The 18,533-nt window shown below is 37.8% G+C and overlaps 1 protein-coding gene across 4 annotated transcripts; it reads left to right on the top strand.

Moving 5' to 3' along the window:
* The first annotated feature begins 887 nt into the window (after positions 1 to 887).
* LOC127806106 (transcriptional activator DEMETER) lies at positions 888 to 16,461 on the top strand. Of its 4 annotated transcripts, XM_052343135.1 has the most exons (21): positions 888 to 1,098; positions 1,237 to 1,363; positions 1,506 to 2,389; positions 3,282 to 5,204; positions 5,306 to 5,662; positions 7,503 to 7,593; positions 7,678 to 9,079; positions 9,195 to 9,274; positions 10,707 to 10,791; positions 10,867 to 10,958; positions 11,041 to 11,109; positions 11,222 to 11,258; positions 11,348 to 11,430; positions 12,670 to 13,107; positions 13,615 to 13,651; positions 13,741 to 13,798; positions 14,044 to 14,183; positions 14,297 to 14,362; positions 14,568 to 14,682; positions 14,779 to 14,817; positions 15,988 to 16,461. In XM_052343135.1, the coding sequence occupies exons 3-21, from the start codon at positions 1,657 to 1,659 to the stop codon at positions 16,089 to 16,091; spliced, it is 5,949 nt and encodes a 1,982-aa protein (XP_052199095.1). In that variant the 5' UTR covers positions 888 to 1,098; positions 1,237 to 1,363; positions 1,506 to 1,656; the 3' UTR covers positions 16,092 to 16,461. The 4 variants fall into 4 exon arrangements, with proteins under 4 accessions (XP_052199095.1, XP_052199094.1, XP_052199092.1 ...); XM_052343134.1 differs by lacking the exon at positions 1,237 to 1,363; XM_052343132.1 differs by having other exon boundaries at positions 1,237 to 2,389.
* Positions 16,462 to 18,533: the final 2,072 nt, after the last annotated feature.

Here is an 18,533-nt window from a genome sequence, read left to right as displayed (position 1 = left end):
GTCAAAGAATTGTAAGAACTCTATCGGCAATCCACTTAGTTATATTCTTTGACTCTTGCATTTCCAAGCTAAAATCAAATCCTAGAGTCAAAATAGTGGTATAAATATAGAATTATTATAAAGATAAGCATATGACTCATATCTATGTCTTGAGAAATAAAAATTAAATAATTATAGTAACACTACAAACACCCCTTTTTAATGGTATTTTTTATTTGTCATTTTTCAAGTCTAAGTCACTTTTTAAATTCAAAATAACATCACAACTATAAAACTACCATAAAGAGAAATATACGATTATACTCCTGTATTAAAAAGTAAAAGTCAAATATTTATAAGAATCCGAGAAAAGATAAGAATTGTAAGAACACTAATGATACTCTATATAATGTTTTGTCGTTTTCAAGTCAAAATTATTTTTTAAAATTAAAATACCCTTATGAATATGGAATTATTAAAAAAAAAAAATAAGATCGTATCTATGTATTGAAAATTAAAAGTCAAAGAATCGTTAAAAAAGGTTCTAACACTCTGCTTTTAAGTATATTTTCTATTTTCAAAGCAAAAATCGATTCTTAAAGTAAAAAAGAAAAAAAAAACATGGTTTTGGTCTAAAACTACTACTGACATTTCCGATTTAGTGATATTTTCTATATAAAAATGTCAATTTCTTTTTTACTTTTAATATTTTTAAATTCAAAACACTTTTAACTCATGATGTAAATGTGCGGTGAATTAAATCTTATTTGTACCAAACTGGGAAGGGGTGCCCCAATAAAAACGTGACCAGCTCAGCCTCGAGCACTTATTTTTATACATAAAATACACTCTCTCTCTCTCTCTCTCTCTCTATATATATATATATATGTGTGTGTGTGTGTTTGTGCGTATTTGCTTTCTTCTCTCTCTCGGCCCCTTCGCTGGTTTACCTAGGACTGACTTGGCTCCGGCATTGACTGGAGTCTCCGGCGGCGGACTGCGGCTGCGCAACAGAAGCAGAGATCGGCTAGCTAAGAAGCGGGCGGTGAATTTTTCGGGCTGTTCGGCCTGGCATTCTCATCCAATTCATGCTGGATTGACCGAACGCGCCCAAAACGAGTAGGTGGCTATACATTTTCTGCAAAATCGAGGCGAGAGATTCTGTGCTGATTTGATGCGTTTTTCGTTTCCTGTTTAATTTCCATTCGTGCTAGCAATTAAACTCGTGAAATTCACTCAGATTCCCCAATTCCGCAGCTACTCGCGAATTGTTGCTGCCGATTTCTTTCCCATTTGATTCTGCATTCTATCTGTGTGTTTCGCTTTTTGGCGCTGTGAGTTTGCTGATTAGTAAAGGTTGCTGGATTGGTGGCTTTGAGGAGAGGTCTTTTTGTTTTTTTGGAAAGCTCGGTTTCTGGATTAGCTGGCATTTGATTCTATTCTATGGGCATTTGATAACATGGCTTTTGTTTTCATGTCTGCATTTGCATCAAATGGTGTTTCATGTGATTGAGGGCTTTTGGCAGGGAGGTGCAGGCAATGAGAAAACTAGCAACTCTCTCTGTGAATCGGATAAAGACGTTAGTTTTCATGGTGGAACTAGAGGTTTCATGCTGGAATCTCTAGGTTAGAAGAGCACAAAAGTGATTAGGAAGATTGAATTGGTCGGATTTTTCAATGAATTCTAGGAATTCTGGAAAGGGGTTTCTTGTTCGCACTGAAAATGGTGTCCCCGTCGGCGGTGGGGCTCCTTGGGTGCCTCTGACGCCAGGAAAGCCCATCCTGTCGGGATCAACAGTTACTCCCGCGGACAGGCAGGGGAATCTCCCCGGGAGAATGAATTGTTATGAAGTAGCCGGACTTTCTGCCGGTGGGCATTTACAACCGGCGATGAATTACAATGGGGGTGTTCAACATCAAAGGTTTGATCTACTTGGGCTGATTGGCCAGAGCCAGAATAGCGGTTCCTGTGGCTTCGCCCTTTCCCCATCCCCAGCCGAGAACAGGAGATTTGGTCCTAGTGTTGGCTCCTATCCACAGACCTTTAGAAATGATGGTGCAGCATGGGATAACAATCCTTTGGCAGAGGTATTCTCAACAAATTACATGGTTTCTATGGCCCCTGCAAATGGAGCATCAAACAGAAATGTATATGCAGCAAATTCGCCGGCGATTCTGAGTTCATATCCCCAAGTTGACAGCAGCTGGGACAAGTATTCAGCCTCTGCAAATGGAACATCGATCACAAAAATGCTTGCGGCAAACACACCAACCATTCTGAATTCATACACTCAGGTTGACAGCAGTTGGACGAAAGGCAACTTCACTAATCTGTTACTTGGAAATGAAATTTGTGACCTGGATCTAAGCCAGCCAACCGTTGCTGGCAGTTCACCACTGATGGCTAATGGCAAGTTGCTTGAACCTTATACCTTTGTTATTTCCCCCATCTTTTTCTGTTTGTATTAGAAGTGTAATTTAACCTTTTGTTTTGTTAATCTGAATTAAAAGATAAGGAGTAAGATGAAATGGGACAAGCAATGTGAAGCATCTGAAACTAGATCTTACCCTGCAAATTCTTTACTTTTGCAACTTCTCGTCTTATGACATCAATCAAGAAATCCTCATTGGAATGATTTATTTTTTATTTGTTTACTTTACAAATCATTTTATTTTCCCTATGATAAGTTCAAAATCTCTTAGATTTACCCAGCAGTTTCTTACACAGTATATGACAATAGATAAAATTGATTGGCATGCTAATATTCATATAACTCACCCCGACCCCAACCTAACAAGATTAATGATTGATGAGTTGTTATATGCGTAGCAACTTCTTGTCAAAATACACTTGTAAGGATTTCACCTGTCAATGCCATCTCTATCCTTCAGCTATTTTGACAAGGAAGTGACTTTCTTACATGACTTCGTTTCGTTTTTCATTGATTCATAGTTGGCACAAAAATATCACCATTTGTATTGTCTGATAACACGTTCCAATATCTGCAAGCACAAGTTGCTTAAGGTGTCATTGGCCTGCCGATTTCTCAGTTTCCCAATGCTAACACGTAGAATTCGTTTTGCTGACAAACCTTACTGATGAACCACCATTTGCCATTATTGAGTTAAAAAGAATGATCCTCTGGCGTCAGAAATTGTATGCTCGACTATTTTCCTCAAGGAAATGCATCCTTAAATATTGTTTGCTTATGCTTAGCCAAAAAGCCAAAAAAAAAAAAAAAAAAAATCAAATCTAGCTTGCTTATGAACAGTGGACAACTAACAAGAAACTGTTGTGACAGGTGGATTACCTGTCCCTTTCCGGCCCAACTATAACCTGAACTCGCCACAGAGATCGGAAGCTGATGCAACATCAAGTACAACAAATTCTTTGGCTTTCACACCAGTAACACCAGATCACGCAAAGCAATTTGATAACCACCCTCATTCTGAGTTGTGGAACTTTTCAGTTGTTGAAAGCTCCAGCCAAGAAAAGGATAAGCTAGAGAATCTGTTGACATTTACAGGAATTGAAGCAGTTGCGAACAATTGCAATGAACTCTTGCAGAATATCGTGGACTCGTCATCTGCTGCTATTTCTACACAGAAGGAGAACGGTTCTGAAGGAGGAAATTCAGGCATTGACTTGAATAAGACACCCCAGCCAAAAACACCAAAAAGGCGGAAACATAGACCAAAGGTAATTGTGGAAGGCAAACCCAAAAGGACACCAACTCCAAAAACTCCAAAGAACACAAACTCCAGCGCCAACCCATCTGGAAAGAGGAAGTATGTTCGCAAGAAGGGCCTTGAATCCACAGAAACTCAACAGGCAGATGCTACACGCACAGGTTCAGTTCAACCATCAGGAAAACGGAAATATGTGCGTAAGAAGGGACTTGACGCAGCAGCAACTCAGCAGGTTGATGCAGATCAAGAAGTGGTTCCTGCATCTGAGTCTAACGCAAAATCGTGTAGGAAAAGGCTAAATTTTGACTTAGAATATGATAAAATGGGTGCAAACCATGGTGAAGCAGCTGATCTCCAGGTAGATGTACATCAAGAGAATCCAGTCCGGTTTAATTTGAATTTGGATTCTCAAGCAACAGAACGCACTGGAATCGATAGCATTGCTGTTGAGAATGCCGTTGAGGAATCGGCTGAGGTAAACATACAGAGCGGATATACAGCAGCAGAACTGCCAGCAGGAAGTTACAGCCTTGCTAATTCTGTGAATCAAACACCACCAGAAATTCTAACATTGCCAGAGAGATGTAATGTTTCTGTTGCACCAACTGCGATCAACAAACTAAATGTTATTGCAAGAAATATGCGAAATGCAAGTCAATGCAAAACAAGCAACAAAAACAGTCAGAGTCAGGTGCATCAATGCCTCCAAGGAGAAGTCAACAGGAATCCCTCTCAAGGAAATACCACTCCCATAAACGTCAAGGAAACTGGCAATATCACATGGCAGACTACTCTCCACATGGTAGGAAAAGATGAGAGAAATTCCAATCAAAAAGGAGGCTCAAAACGGGAATATTATCATGCATTTGATCAGGAAGCTCCCTCTTGTCAAAATCAGATGGCTTCCCCAGTTTGTCAGGAGAGTAACAGCTACAACTTTGGAACCAGGTTTTTGGAAACTCAAAAGAAAATGAGAACAGAGAATGGATTTCATCCAATTGTGTCTAGCGCACCTTATGCTGCTGTTGTTAAAGATGGCCCGAGACAAATTGAAACAGAAAGCAACAATGGTGTATGTGTGAATGCTAATATCTCACTAACCAAAGGTGGGATACCTGTGTCATACTTAGACAGTGACAAAACGTTTGAGAAGCTAACAAACAGGATCAATTCCAATTGTGTTGATGAACGTGTTCATTACATAACTGCTCAGACTACTAATATTCAGAAGCACCTTGCTGCAAGGGAACTGCATTTAACTGCAGACAGCATGGCCCAGAAAAGAACTCAGGTCCACAAAATTTCCTCCCTCAGTGGGATGTCAAGCTTGGAAATGCTATCAACTCGGACCAAAAATTGTCCAACATCTGGTTATGAGCAAGGAATTGAAGTTTGCCGTACAAATGTATCGGTTAACAGCCACAATACATCACCAACCTCATCCAAATGGGTCTCATCCTGTACAAATAAAGTACTTTTGGAAGACCAAAAAGATGCCTCACCTGACCATTGGCAATCCTCAAGGGAAGAAAGAGGTAACTGTTCAGAAACTTGAATCACTTAAAATAGCAATGCATAAATCTCCAAAATATTGCATCCCAAGTAATAAAGTAACTTTTTTGGATATGTGATGCAGATCATCCAGACAGAGAGCAATACTTGGTTGAAATTGATAAAATCACATGCAGACTTCAAGGCCTAAGTATAACCGATAAAAGCAAGGAAAAAGACGGCCAACAGCAAAATGCACTTGTCCCATATAAAGGTGATGGCACAATGGTTCCATACAAGGGATCTGACCAGATCAAGAAACACAGACCACGGGCCAAAGTGGATCTTGATCCAGAGACAAATAGAATTTGGAATCTATTAATGGGAAAGGAAGGAGGTGAAGCCACCAAAGCAGTTGACAACGAGAAATGGTGGGAAGAAGAAAGGAAAGTATTCCAAGGACGAGCAGACTCATTCATTGCACGCATGCATCTTGTCCAAGGTAATATTACCTATTTACACACTAGAACTAGAACTTTCAAATGTTTCACGTTGCTAGATTTTATAATTCAAACCTTAAGTGGACTCCATTAACTTATTTTTAAAAAAAGGAAAAGAAAACAGCATCATTTTTTTATAATCATTGATACTCCAGATAATCCTTCAAATCATGTGAACAAACTTGCAGTGATGCCACATGAGATGGGGATAACTAAAACAGGAAAGCAAGATATAAATCTTGTTGCCACAACTAATGGGGGAGGGTGAATAGGGTTTATAAGGAGTTGACAAATATATATAATTAAAATAAAGAAAAAAAATAAATGAATGTAGGAATAGAGAGAGAAAACATGATTTATAGTTGTTTGACTTATCCTCAACCTACGTCCACTCTTGTAACTCCAACTAGAAATTTCAATACACTATTTTGAAACCAATTGCTAGTTGATCCAATGCTAGCTCACCTCCAGGAGTTTCTCTACCCAAAAACAAACCCAAGAGTTCTACCCCAAAAATTCTCAAGAAAATCCCTGCTAGTTGATACTTGATATTGTGCTAGCACACCAACAAGAATCCCCCCAAGGAATTCTCACTTGCAATGAGTAATTTGTTACGCAGAAAAGATCTCTCCAAAGATCAAATATATGAAAGCGAGCTCCCTTGATTAATATAAAACAATGAAACTCAATACTCTCAAATAGATGAAGAGCCGTAGGCACACTCTTTAAATGCTTGAATGAATGAAGTGGCGGGTTGTGATAATTGAATTCTTCTTGAGTTGTCAGTTTCCTCTTCAAATTTGAGAGAATATAAAGAGATTTTGAACTTTGAAATGTTGACCCATATTTTTATATGAAAGACCATTGAGTGAGAGATTCTGTCAATTTAAAAAATTGTATTGTTGGTGCATGACAATCAACTGTGAGATCAATTAACCACTTCTTAAGGTTGGGTGTCAGAGAGTCCATTTAGACAGTCAACTGTGAAATCAACTGGCCACTTAGACAATCAACTGTTGGATTGAATTTGAATGATAAGATGTAGACAGTATGGAAAACTGGAAGATCAGCTATCCACTTGGACAATCAGCCATGCAAACTAGTGGGCATCTTACCTCAGGTGTTGACTTTCATAGTTGACTGTTTGTTGACCGTGCAAAAAACTGACTATTTGTTATTGTACCTCTCATTATATTGACCAATGACCAATCCCCGCCCCCGCCCCCGCCCCCCAAAAAAAAAGTAAGGCATCTTAACTACCATAAACATGAATATCACAAAAACCATGTTCTAACCTCTATCATTTATACCCATCACATGTGTGGATATACTTACTTTTGTCATACCAAAATCAAAGTAGTGTCAACAAATCTGAAGTGATGACCAAATACAAAGTGAGAGATGATGAAGAAATTAACTGACCCTGGCCAGTGTAGGACTTCGAGATGTAAATGGATATGGGAATAACACTATATGACAAGGCCAATTAGCTTTGGCAAATAAATGACTAACATTGCTGAGATTTCACCTTTGTTTATAAATCTTAAAGAAAGGGAAACTACCAAAAACTGTTCTCTGTTTATTTCTTTTTCATGTTTTATTGCTTGGTCAAGTTTTCAATACAGTTAACATCATTTTAGGATGATGCACTGAGATAAAGATTTTCTGGGGAATCTACCTCAACCTGGCATTATTTTGAATTGCTACTACAGGCATCTTACATGATATATTACAATTATGTCTGAATCAAAAACTATAGAAAAGTCTTCTCTAGATTTGCAAGTGCATATAAAGTTAAAAGAGACACTTACCATACTAATAAGGTAATGCTGCCCTTTGCAGGTGATAGACGTTTCTCACGGTGGAAAGGGTCAGTTGTTGACTCGGTAATAGGAGTATTCCTTACACAGAATGTTTCAGACCATCTTTCAAGGTAAACTCAGCTATTCATTCAAGTCCTAAGGTGCAGACGCTATAGACCATAACTGAAAATGTCTTATTTTTCCATTGGATGCAGCTCTGCCTTCATGTCTCTTGCAGCAAGATTCCCCATCCAATCAACCACCACTGATAAAGTATGCCATAAAAGTGGAATTAGCATATTGGCTGAAGTACCAGAGATCCAGGTTCCAGACACAGAGACCATGATGAATCATTTTGGTAACTTAGTAAGGCAATCAGTCTACAGCCAATCATCTGTAACATACTGTGAATCAATAAAGCCCAGAACAGAAGATCCAACACAGACAACAGGAAGAACAAGCCTGGCAACTGAGCATAATAGTATAACAGAGGAAAAAGCCAGCTCATCACAAAATTCTTCTGACTCTTTCATTCTTCAAACCAATGGTGAAATCCATTCCTGCTCAGGGTCCAACTCAGAAGCAGAAGATTCAGCAAGTAGGGGAAAGTCTAACAAGATCCACTATTCTCCTCTTCTACATATGAGGGGAACTGACTCGTTCCAGGTACCACACAGTCCTGTAAGTGAAAGCTTGTGCTTTGATGACCGTCCGTTGGATTGGCATATCCACTCAGAATATATAGACAAGCGAGTACCAAGATTGGGCGAGCCCAATAACCTGAAGAACTCTTCCAGCTTTATCCACCCAATCGATTCTAATAGCCCTCAGATGCAAGGAGCAATTCTGCCCCCAAATTGTTTTCACTTTCCCATGTCATTGCACTTCGCAACAACAGAAGTAGACTGCTCGGGAATGCTGAAAGAAGAAAGCATCTCTTCTTTGACTTCAAGTAGAAGAATTGGAGATCCTGCAGAAAGATTAAGTAAAACTTCTGTGCAACAGGATGGAGCACCAATGAATCAAGCATCAATATTTTCCCCACATGCACATCTAACCAAGCACATGACACCCAGAGAGAATAGCTTTCAGACAGTACCTGACAATAGGAGGGACAAGATTTGTGTCAACAGTCCTCAACAAGACAAGTCTGGTGCCTATAAATTGGAAAACGCATTGGTCAAAGAGGTCAGACCTACTGAAGCAGTTAATAGGAGGCAGAGTATTACCAGACATCAAGTCCCTGATGAGACTGCATACACAGGACAAGCTTTTGGCATGGAGGGTAGTACTGTAGTCAGTAAGGATAAACTCTTAAAAACAAAAGCAATTGAAGCAAATGCAAAGGAGCAAGCATATTCTTCTGGCGAGACAACTACAGGGACAAGTAGGAATCTGCCAAACACAAGAAAAGGAAAGACTGAGGGTGAGAAAAGGAAATCATTTGACTGGGAAAGCTTGAGAAAGTTCGCGCAGCACAATGACAGAAGAAAAGAAAGAACCAAGGACCAGATGGACTCCCTGAACTATGAATCAGTGCGATGTGCAGATGTTAATGAGATTTCTAACTCTATCAGAGAACGAGGAATGAACAATATGCTAGCAGAAAGAATCAAGGTATGGACATAAATCCCATTTTGAAGATTGCTAAATTTGTTGAAGTCCGTTTCAAAAGCTCCAACTATGTGAGATGATAGGCTAACTGGCTGATATTGTTTGTATGATTATACAGGACTTCCTAAACCGGCTAGTCAGAGAACATGGAAGCATTGACCTTGAGTGGTTGAGAGATGTTCCTCCAGACAAAGCAAAGTAAGCCATATTGAACTGCCAGTAGGTTATGCATAAGCCAGCCAGCCAAATATGAAATAAGATCCAATGACCATTAAGTAAAATATTTTAAGGGGGTTATGACAGGCTATGTTTAAACTCATCTAATACAAATCATGCAAGGATTCTTATTGGCAATAGTATGAGCATCATACTCACTAATTCATACTCACTAAGTGCAATGGCCCAACAAAAGAATCAAACCTATGGTTTAAAATTTTGCTCGAGTAATTTTTTTCTCTCTTTTTTTTTTTTCCCTTCTGTCTTGTATCTCCCAGTGTAGTCAAAGGCAAGTGCCCGGCTCACCTAGGCACTTGGGCAATGCAAGGCGCTGGGGAAGCACCTCGCCTACTGCTAGGCGAGGCTCCTTCACTCAGGCGCCACCTAGGCGAGCACCTCTGTTGAGGCATCAGGCGCCAGAAGTGCTTGCCTAGGCTGTAACCAATCAAAATCAAAGGAAAAACTGAAGCATTGTCTGTAAAAAGCATGCAAAGGGTCTCTCAGTTATAATAGGAAGAGAAAAGAACAAACAGAAGAAGAAAAGCAAATGCACCTGGCTCCTCACACTGTGAGTTTGTCCATTTTTGTTTTAGACTTTTAGTCAATACTCAATTAATGTTTGCTATAACTGCAATCTTGTAGCACTGTAACTTATAACTTTGCATTCAATATTGTTTGTGTCAATGTTATATATTATTTAACTTTATATTACTTATACTATAACTTATATTTTATGTTAATCTCATATATTATTCTGTTTTTATGTTTGCCTTCCTATAAGTATTTAACATTGTTTATTTTTTTATATAAACATTGAACATTTATTATAAAACTTAGATTTTGTGTGTTAATGTTACATATTATATTGTCTGATTATTTTATTCACATTATATATTTTTCCTTAATTTTTGTTTTTTTTGTAAATTTAGTGCCTAGCACCTCAGCCAATATAAGGTTCATAGCGCCTTAAAGGTGCCTTTGGCCCTTGACTACCTTGGTATCTCCTTGTCACTTAATGTTCCATTTTCTATTTCATATACTGATTTGAGCAATATCTCAGCTAAATTTTACCAGTAGGGGCTTTGGTTGGATACCGTTTACTTCCCAACTGGGGCTATAACGGGATACTAAATTTTTGGTTTTAAAAGAAAAACATAACATAAAGAATTGTTATGAAGGTCTTCCATGAACTTAAATGAAATGTATTTGTACATGTTGAATATTAGAAAAATAAAGCTTAGACTATTTGCGGCCACGTGCACACTGCAAGAGAGAGACAACAAACAGTTCTAATGCACTTATCTCAGTTGCCCATTCAGTACCCATACGTCATACATTGTCCTTCACTACAATATGCAGAGAGTTATATGTTACACAGTTCATATTTTGATCTCTATAATATCATGTTTTGCAGAGATTACCTTTTGAGTATCCGGGGATTAGGCCTGAAAAGTGTTGAGTGTGTGCGGCTATTAACTCTTCATCATGTTGCATTTCCGGTAAGATTCATGTGGAAACTACTAATAAAGTAGACAGACACAAAAAGGACCTTATGCTAGTGTTTTATATGTCAGGTTGACACAAATGTTGGAAGGATAGCCGTGAGACTAGGATGGGTCCCTCTCCAACCCCTGCCTGAATCACTTCAACTGCATCTCCTAGAACTGTAAGGAGCATGCACCAGCTAAATAACACTGAAAATTTTCTATTGCAAAGAAACACTAAGTCACTAATCATCTGGAAACCAGGTACCCAGTTCTGGAGTCAATTCAAAAATATCTGTGGCCAAGACTTTGCAAGTTGGATCAGCGGACACTGTAATTTCATAACTTCGAACAAACTATCATCTTCCTACTTTCTATGGAACAAATGAAGGTGACTTGTTTTGTATTCTGTACATTTTGCTAATTAGCATACCATGAATTGCAGGTATGAGCTACATTACCAGATGATTACATTTGGAAAGGTACGTTATCATGATCTTATTTTTCCTAAAAGCATTAGTTATTTTTACAAGCACTTCAGGTGGCAACTTGTTCCTTGACATTCACACAGGTTTTCTGCACGAAGAGCAAGCCAAATTGCAATGCATGTCCAATGAGAGGAGAGTGCAGGCACTTCGCAAGTGCTTTTGCCAGGTAAGCATTTGAATATTTTTGTTCAAACAGCTACTTTTGGGTGACAACCAGTGATAGTATCATCAACTCCACAATGTTGAAGCCCAAGAATATGCAATTTCAAAAGTAATATAATGACTGCAAGCAACTCATCAGAAGGAAAGGGTAGTAGTTGTCCATTACTAGTGTAATTTTAGTGTGTAAAAACATACATTAAAAAGTAGGTGGCTAAAAATCTGCGTACACAAGATTTGAATGAGGGAATTGAAATGGCAATAACACTTAAAAAGTGAACATTATTCAAGGACAAACGTTAATTGTTAGAAAAGCATTGACTGAACTATCTGACATTCCTAATTTTTAGCACACTTGGGAATAAGGGGGAAAACATCATAAGAGTAGAGTCTTAAATTTGGGTTAAATTTCTTAACTCCTAAAATACATAATAAAAATGCAGTTTTAAACACAGCAACAAGTTTATGGGCACTCTGAACGAGTTCTTTAGTTCCTATCAAGAACAATTTTAATTTGTCATTTGGGAATACCGACCCAATTCTAAACATGTTAAAATATAAAAAAAAGTGAACAAATCTCCAACATGAAATGCATTTCTTCACTCCTGTAGATTCATTAAGGCTAACTAGAGGTATTTCAGGTGCAACTTACAGAATGCTAATAAAAGCTGCATAAATCATATAAGAAATACCCATTTGTTAATATTTGAGGCAAATACGAAGCCATAATTTTCCCTTGGGTTGCGCACGCACGGGGCACGGGGGGGGGGGAGCATGTTGTTCCTGCAGAGATTTATTATATGGAATAATTTTCTCACTGTTTACTCCATATTATCTACTATGGAAAACAAAATAAGGTGTGCAAGAAATTCTAACATAATAGGCATTAAAATCTACAGGAATATATATATATCTACTTAAATAACTTAGAAACGTTATTTAAAAGAAATCCTATTACTATTTGGTGCTTGGGAGGAAAAATAAATGAGTAGCCACTTCTATTTCTCTCTCTATCTCTCTTATGGGGCATTTGGAGCATTTTCTTTAGTGTGCCTTTGAATTATATGACCTACTCAGTACTATATGTAGCAGAAAAGAGTATTTCATACTTTTCCCCCAGTGTTCCACCAAGCCCCTTAATCCCCTTTTCTCTCGGAGAAAGACGGGAGCCCATATTTCTGTATAAATTTGAACTCATATTTCTGTATGAATGTGATAAAAATACTTGGGACACTTTTTGGTGCAGTGCAAGACTTGCCCTCCCAGGTCCAGAAGTGAAAAGTGTAGTGAGTTCAACTATTCCCACTGCTACTCCAAAAAGCGCTGCTGTGACAATCAAACACATGCCACTACCACCAGCAAGTAGCAGTGAAGCTAAAGAGACAGGGCTAGTTGTGACTAACTGTGAACCAATTGTCGAGGAACCAGCAACACCAGAACCAGAAATAACAGAAGTAACAGAAAGTGACATTGAAGATGCATTCTATGAGGATCCTGATGAAATCCCCACCATCAAACTCAACATTGAAGAGTTCACACTTAACCTGCACCAGTATATGCAAGAGAATATGGAACTGCAAGGTAGCGATATGTCCAAAGCTTTAGTTGCTTTGGATCCTGAAGCTGCTTCCATCCCGACGCCCAAACTGAAGAATGTAAGTCGACTGCGGACAGAGCACCAAGTGTAAGTAGCCATCCTCAAATCCAATCCTACATTGTGGTGTACAAATATAATCAGATCACATTTATTAAGTACATCAGAACTAGATTGCTAAAACTAACTAGATTGATTCGATATGCCACCAAAAATGAATTGCTTAAGATCATATTTGTGCAGAAAAGCTATAATCAGCAAGTGATTTCAGTTGACCAATATTACCACATCCCAACAGTGGTAGCTGAAAACTCTTTCCAAGTGAAAGACCCAACTAAGAAAAATATATTATTAGGTTGGTAAGGCTGTGGCTCAGCAATGAAGTACCTAGTTAGACCTTGATAGAAGACAGATTGCAGGAGATAATGCAATCATCCAATGATTAGTCTAGATTCAACATGGGTCGATGCCACCTCAGCACAACAAACATAAGCAATCCTAACTAGTGAAAATTTCAAGTATCCCATTACCATTGCATGTATGGCTGGTCAAAATTCCTACTGTTGCACAACTTTAACTACTTCCGTCTTGCTACAGGTATGAACTTCCAGATTCACACCCTCTCCTAAAAGGGGTAAGTTATTTCTTCCATTTTTATCTACATATTTTCCCATGTGCAAAATAGCTTGCTCCCAACTAATTGTCTTCTTCTATACCATTCAGCTGAATACGCGAGAACCAGATGATCCAAGCCCATACCTTCTTGCTATATGGACACCAGGTAACATCATACATTGCTTTTGCAACTCCACATATATTCATCCGTTACAAAATTTACCGCAAGATGTCCTACACCATTGAGACTATCATAATTTAAAGCCTAAATATGGTCCGCAACAGTCTGAACCCAAGTGACACTGATAGAATTGATTGAGAATATTTAGTATCTAAATCCTTACATATCAATGCTATTTGTTATCTTTTAGCACTAATTGCTTGCAAATACTTTGGCATCATTGATATTAGGTGAAACAGCAAATTCAATTCAACCACCAGAAAGCAGGTGTGGAACTCAAGAATCAGGAAAACTCTGCAATGAGAAAACGTGCTTCGCATGCAATTCTGTAAGAGAAGCAAATTCACTAACAGTCAGAGGGACACTTCTGGTGAGAAAATCTAACCTAGCAGTATTTGCACATTCATTGCTACTACAAGTTACGCTCAAGGCCATTAGGATATTGTACCATTAGCAGTTTACTCACATTTACCTTATGTCCAGATTCCATGTCGAACTGCAATGAGAGGGAGCTTTCCACTCAATGGCACATATTTCCAAGTTAATGAGGTAATCAAAATGCTGATATCTCATCTTTACTAGTAGTAATTGCTTGTATGGTAGTACTACCACTTCAGATAGGAAATGCTGCAACTTCATAACCTCATAACAACCAACAATTGAACCTAGAATAAAGACTACCTAACATGACCTCCCTTTTAGAAGTGTTAAAAGGCATTTATCTCATACCATAACAAAGCCCCGCTATTATCAGGTGTTTGCAGATCATGAATCCAGTCTGAACCCAATTGATGTTCCAAGGGCATGGTTATGGAATTTGCCAAGACGGACAGTTTACTTTGGTACCTCTGTGTCAACAATTTTTAAAGGTAAATCAATTTTTGCTATAAATAAATTAAATGCATCAACTTTCAAACTATCAACTTACAAAAAATGGCTTCTAAAATAAATGTTTTTTTCTCCAGGCCTTACAACAGAGGGAATTCAATACTGTTTTTGGAGAGGTACGAATTCTAACCTTTGTCTACATTGGTTGAATACAATAAGCATTTGATAATTTACAACCTTAAGAAATCAAACATTCGAGCTATAATAAACTGAAGAAGCAAGCATGATAAACATACACATCATTGCATTATATCTTCACTATTCAAAATCCAATTACCTATAGTTGTAGTTAGTTCACGTATAGTAAGATTTCCTCTCTTCTCATCAATTGCAAGAAGCACTTTCCATCAAACACATGTTACAACCCTAGGGTAGAATTACCCTAAAAAACTAGCTGTCAAGGGGAAGGTTCCCAAGAGGTTATAAACCCCACACCAAGAGCCTAAACTTCCGATGTGGGGCAAGTCCCATACCTTGCAGTGGACCATAACAACACACCACAACAAAATAGATAAATATGAAAACAAGATATGCCTTTCGCTTCATTTAAAGATAGTTATTGTATTTGTCATTTTGTTGGTTTAGTTTTTAAGACATCTTTTTCTAGACGTTGAAACTTGGTGTTTAGTTATTATGACCAAAAGTCATAAGTAACCAGTCCTAGGTACTGTATTTATTACCCGTCACATCAGTGGATGTGACCAGTCAATTTAGTCATGGACTGCCAATCAACAGTTGACTCTCCTCCCACCATAACTGGCCTTCCAAACATTCTGTGTTCCACCACCAACTCTCAGTTGATTTTCTTGTTTAGCAATTGAACCCGGAGGCGATAGTCAACTATCCCAGCCTCCATTTGACCCTTCATGGTTTCTATATCTCCACAGTAGATGGAACACTCAACTGTTAGTCAACTGTCTTGCCCCCCCCAGTTGATTGATTTTTCCCTCTCTGCTATACATATACATGGTTTCAGTCCTCTACCAAGCCTACATGAAAGTAGAGTACGATATGAACTGAATTGAACATAACTTCATCATTTTATATCACATAAACAACCTGGTACATCAACATTTAGGCATCTAACATAGAGTGACATGCTTCAAAAGTACAAACATAGTTTTGTGCAAATCTTTTTCCCTCACCTACCCACATGTTGATCCTCCTCCTCCCCTTCTCTTGCATGGTTGGGAGTGTTAATATATAATGCATGACAAATACATCTGTTCTCTGCTCATTTGAGTGATTTTTCCTTTTTTTTTAATCTTCTTTCCCTTTTTTGGCAGGATTTGTGTGTGTAAGAGGATTTGACCAGAAAACAAGGGGGCCTCGACCCCTCATGGCCAGGCTGCACTTCCCAGCAAGCAAGTTGGTTAAGACAAAAAAATGAAGACAAATAAAATAAAAGCCATAATGGAGAGAGGAGCACCAGTTTAAGGTGCTAACCAAAGTCTATTCAGTACAGGGGTAAGAATTCATTGTTAGGCATGGAAACAGACAACTGACTAACATATTGTTGTACATTTCAATTGTTCCTCCTCTAACATAAGATGCATTCACCTGCTAATTCAGGCAGGCAGGAGAAGAAATTTTCAAGTTATTTAAAGAGATCCCCATAAAAGTAGGCATCAGTTTGTATATAATTGAAACTACAATTGTTCCCATTAAATGTGCTCAAAATGAGCCCTCATTCAAAGACTAGCCAATGTCACAAAGGAAGGAGAATAAGAAATAAGAACAATGTTGCTTGTGGTGTTCAATCTCATACTCTGTTTAATGTGCAACAAAATAGAAACAGTGTGAGAATTATTCAAAGATATTGTTATATGCATCGGTGTTTACTTATGGTGAAATGTGCATTGGATGTTGAAGCCACTCATACTGTTAGACATTAGTTTGATATTAGTATGTCAAAAAAATATTGTTAATAGATGAATATAATACAGGTATATCCATTAATGTGATAGGTATAAATGATAGAAAAGGTAGAACATGGTATCCTGCAATTGACGTATACAGTGGTTAAGATTCTAGAATTTTTTTTAAGTTTACAGGACTGACCCAGGGCTATAAGAAAATAAACTAAATTATGATGGAAATTTGGCCGTTTTTGATTATTTGGTAGGGACGAGTTTTGATGATCTTTGATAATGCCAAACCCTTGATCTTGAAGATGAAAAACACTAAATTGCAGAAAAATTGTGAATTTGTTCAAACCACATTTCAACTTTTTTATTCGTAAGGATTTTGACTTTTTTTATAATTTTATTGAATTCAAATGGAATATTCTTCCTTATTTACATTATACCTAAGGTAAATGTCCTCATTTCCATTAGTTTGACTTAAATGGCAGTGAATGTAACTATGTACAAAAAAGAAGACAGACAAACCAGTTGAAACAAAACAGAGATCGGACATTTTAGAGCCTTCAGTTACCCTTACACTTGACTATGCAAGCAATGACTGAGGTAAGATAAGATGGTCAGTGATTTGCCAAGAATGCAACAGTCGATGTGAGAAAGTTATTAGTTTGCGCAATCAACATAGTAGTCCATCCAAATGAAAAACAGACCTTCCGGTTTTGCACAATCTTTGTATCTGTATCTTTTTGCTCAAAAATTGACCCTATAGTCAATTGTCCAAGCAGATAGCTGTAAGAGTTGGGTCAGTCGATATTGATCTCACAGTTGACCAATAGAGAACTTGAAATCTAAAATTTTTTAATTCAATAAAATCTATTAATCAACACCCTTTTATCTAGAGGAGTTGCGCTCGTATCTAGAGGCAAGAGTTAAGAATTCGTGGCTTGAAACCTATTCATATACTCTCAATGAAGAGAAAGGAAACAGGAACTAAAGAATATTTGTACTTAAATCCTACACTATATTCAAACATCCAAAGATGTGCCTACAATTGATCTATTTGAGAGTATTTTTGAGTTTTATTGTTTCATATTTTCAAGAAGAGAGCTTTCTTTTTTGTACATTTGATCTTGGGGAGATCGTTTCTTTGCAACAGTTTACTATTGTTAGTGTGAGATCTCCTCCGAGGAATTCTTTTTGGTGAGCTTGCATCATATTGTATCAACTAATAGGAATTTTTTGAGAGGTTTTGGGATAAAAATCTTGGAATTTTTTTCAGATAAGAAAATGCTTAGCAAGAAGCAGATCAATTACTGATTGTGCCTTGTGGTTTCAAGACAGAATGAAATCTCTGGTTGAAGCTATAGGAGTGAGGCTGGAAAAAAGCTGAAGCACTATAAATCTTTGTGTTCTCTATCTCTAGCCCTATACCCATTTATTTTATTTTCTTCACTTTAATTTTTATATATTTGTCAAAATCTTCATAAACACAGTCTCGTGTTGAACTCCATTAATTGTGCTAATACATATCAACTTCAAAGAAAATCTAAAAGGCAAATGTCTAAAGATAAAAGCCTCCTGAGAAACAAAGTTCAGGAGTGTCAAGTTAGCTAGCTAATTAGCTGTTGTCGTAGGGCTGTTAGGCCTTGTGAAAATAAAACTGTGTTTGGCATAGTTGGAGGAATGTTCCAGCATGCCTTTGGACATGCTGTAAAGGCAAGTGGGCAAGTTGGGCAACCGTTTTGGCGCCCAAACTCAGCTCCAGATCAGTATAAATACTACTGATCCGCCCCTAATCCTAGATGATGAATGAATTTGGAAATTAGTTTCCTTCTCAATTTTCATTTCTCTCTCTCCCTGTTCTCTCAATTCTCCCCTATAAATTCCCAATTTCCCTGTATCACTCATTCTCAAGCAACTAAGAATTCTCTTGTCAGATCGGGAATCTGACAAAGAGAAGTAGCTTTTAC

The sequence above is a fragment of the Diospyros lotus genome, chromosome 7 (genome assembly GCF_014633365.1).
Source record: "Diospyros lotus cultivar Yz01 chromosome 7, ASM1463336v1, whole genome shotgun sequence".
Lineage (NCBI taxonomy): Eukaryota > Viridiplantae > Streptophyta > Magnoliopsida > Ericales > Ebenaceae > Diospyros > Diospyros lotus.
Note: the sequence above shows the minus strand (reverse complement) of the source record. Positions and strands in the feature narration are given on the sequence as shown.

Coding starts and splice junctions, on each gene's coding strand:
- LOC127806106 (XM_052343134.1), top strand. CDS start 1,657: ATGAATTCTAGGAATTCTGGAAAGGGGTTTCTTGTTCGCACTGAAAAT. Junction 11,110..11,221: donor AAGTTGGATCAGCGGACACT/GTAATTTCATAA, acceptor CATGAATTGCAG/GTATGAGCTACATTACCAGA. Junction 14,363..14,567: donor CATATTTCCAAGTTAATGAG/GTAATCAAAATG, acceptor CGCTATTATCAG/GTGTTTGCAGATCATGAATC.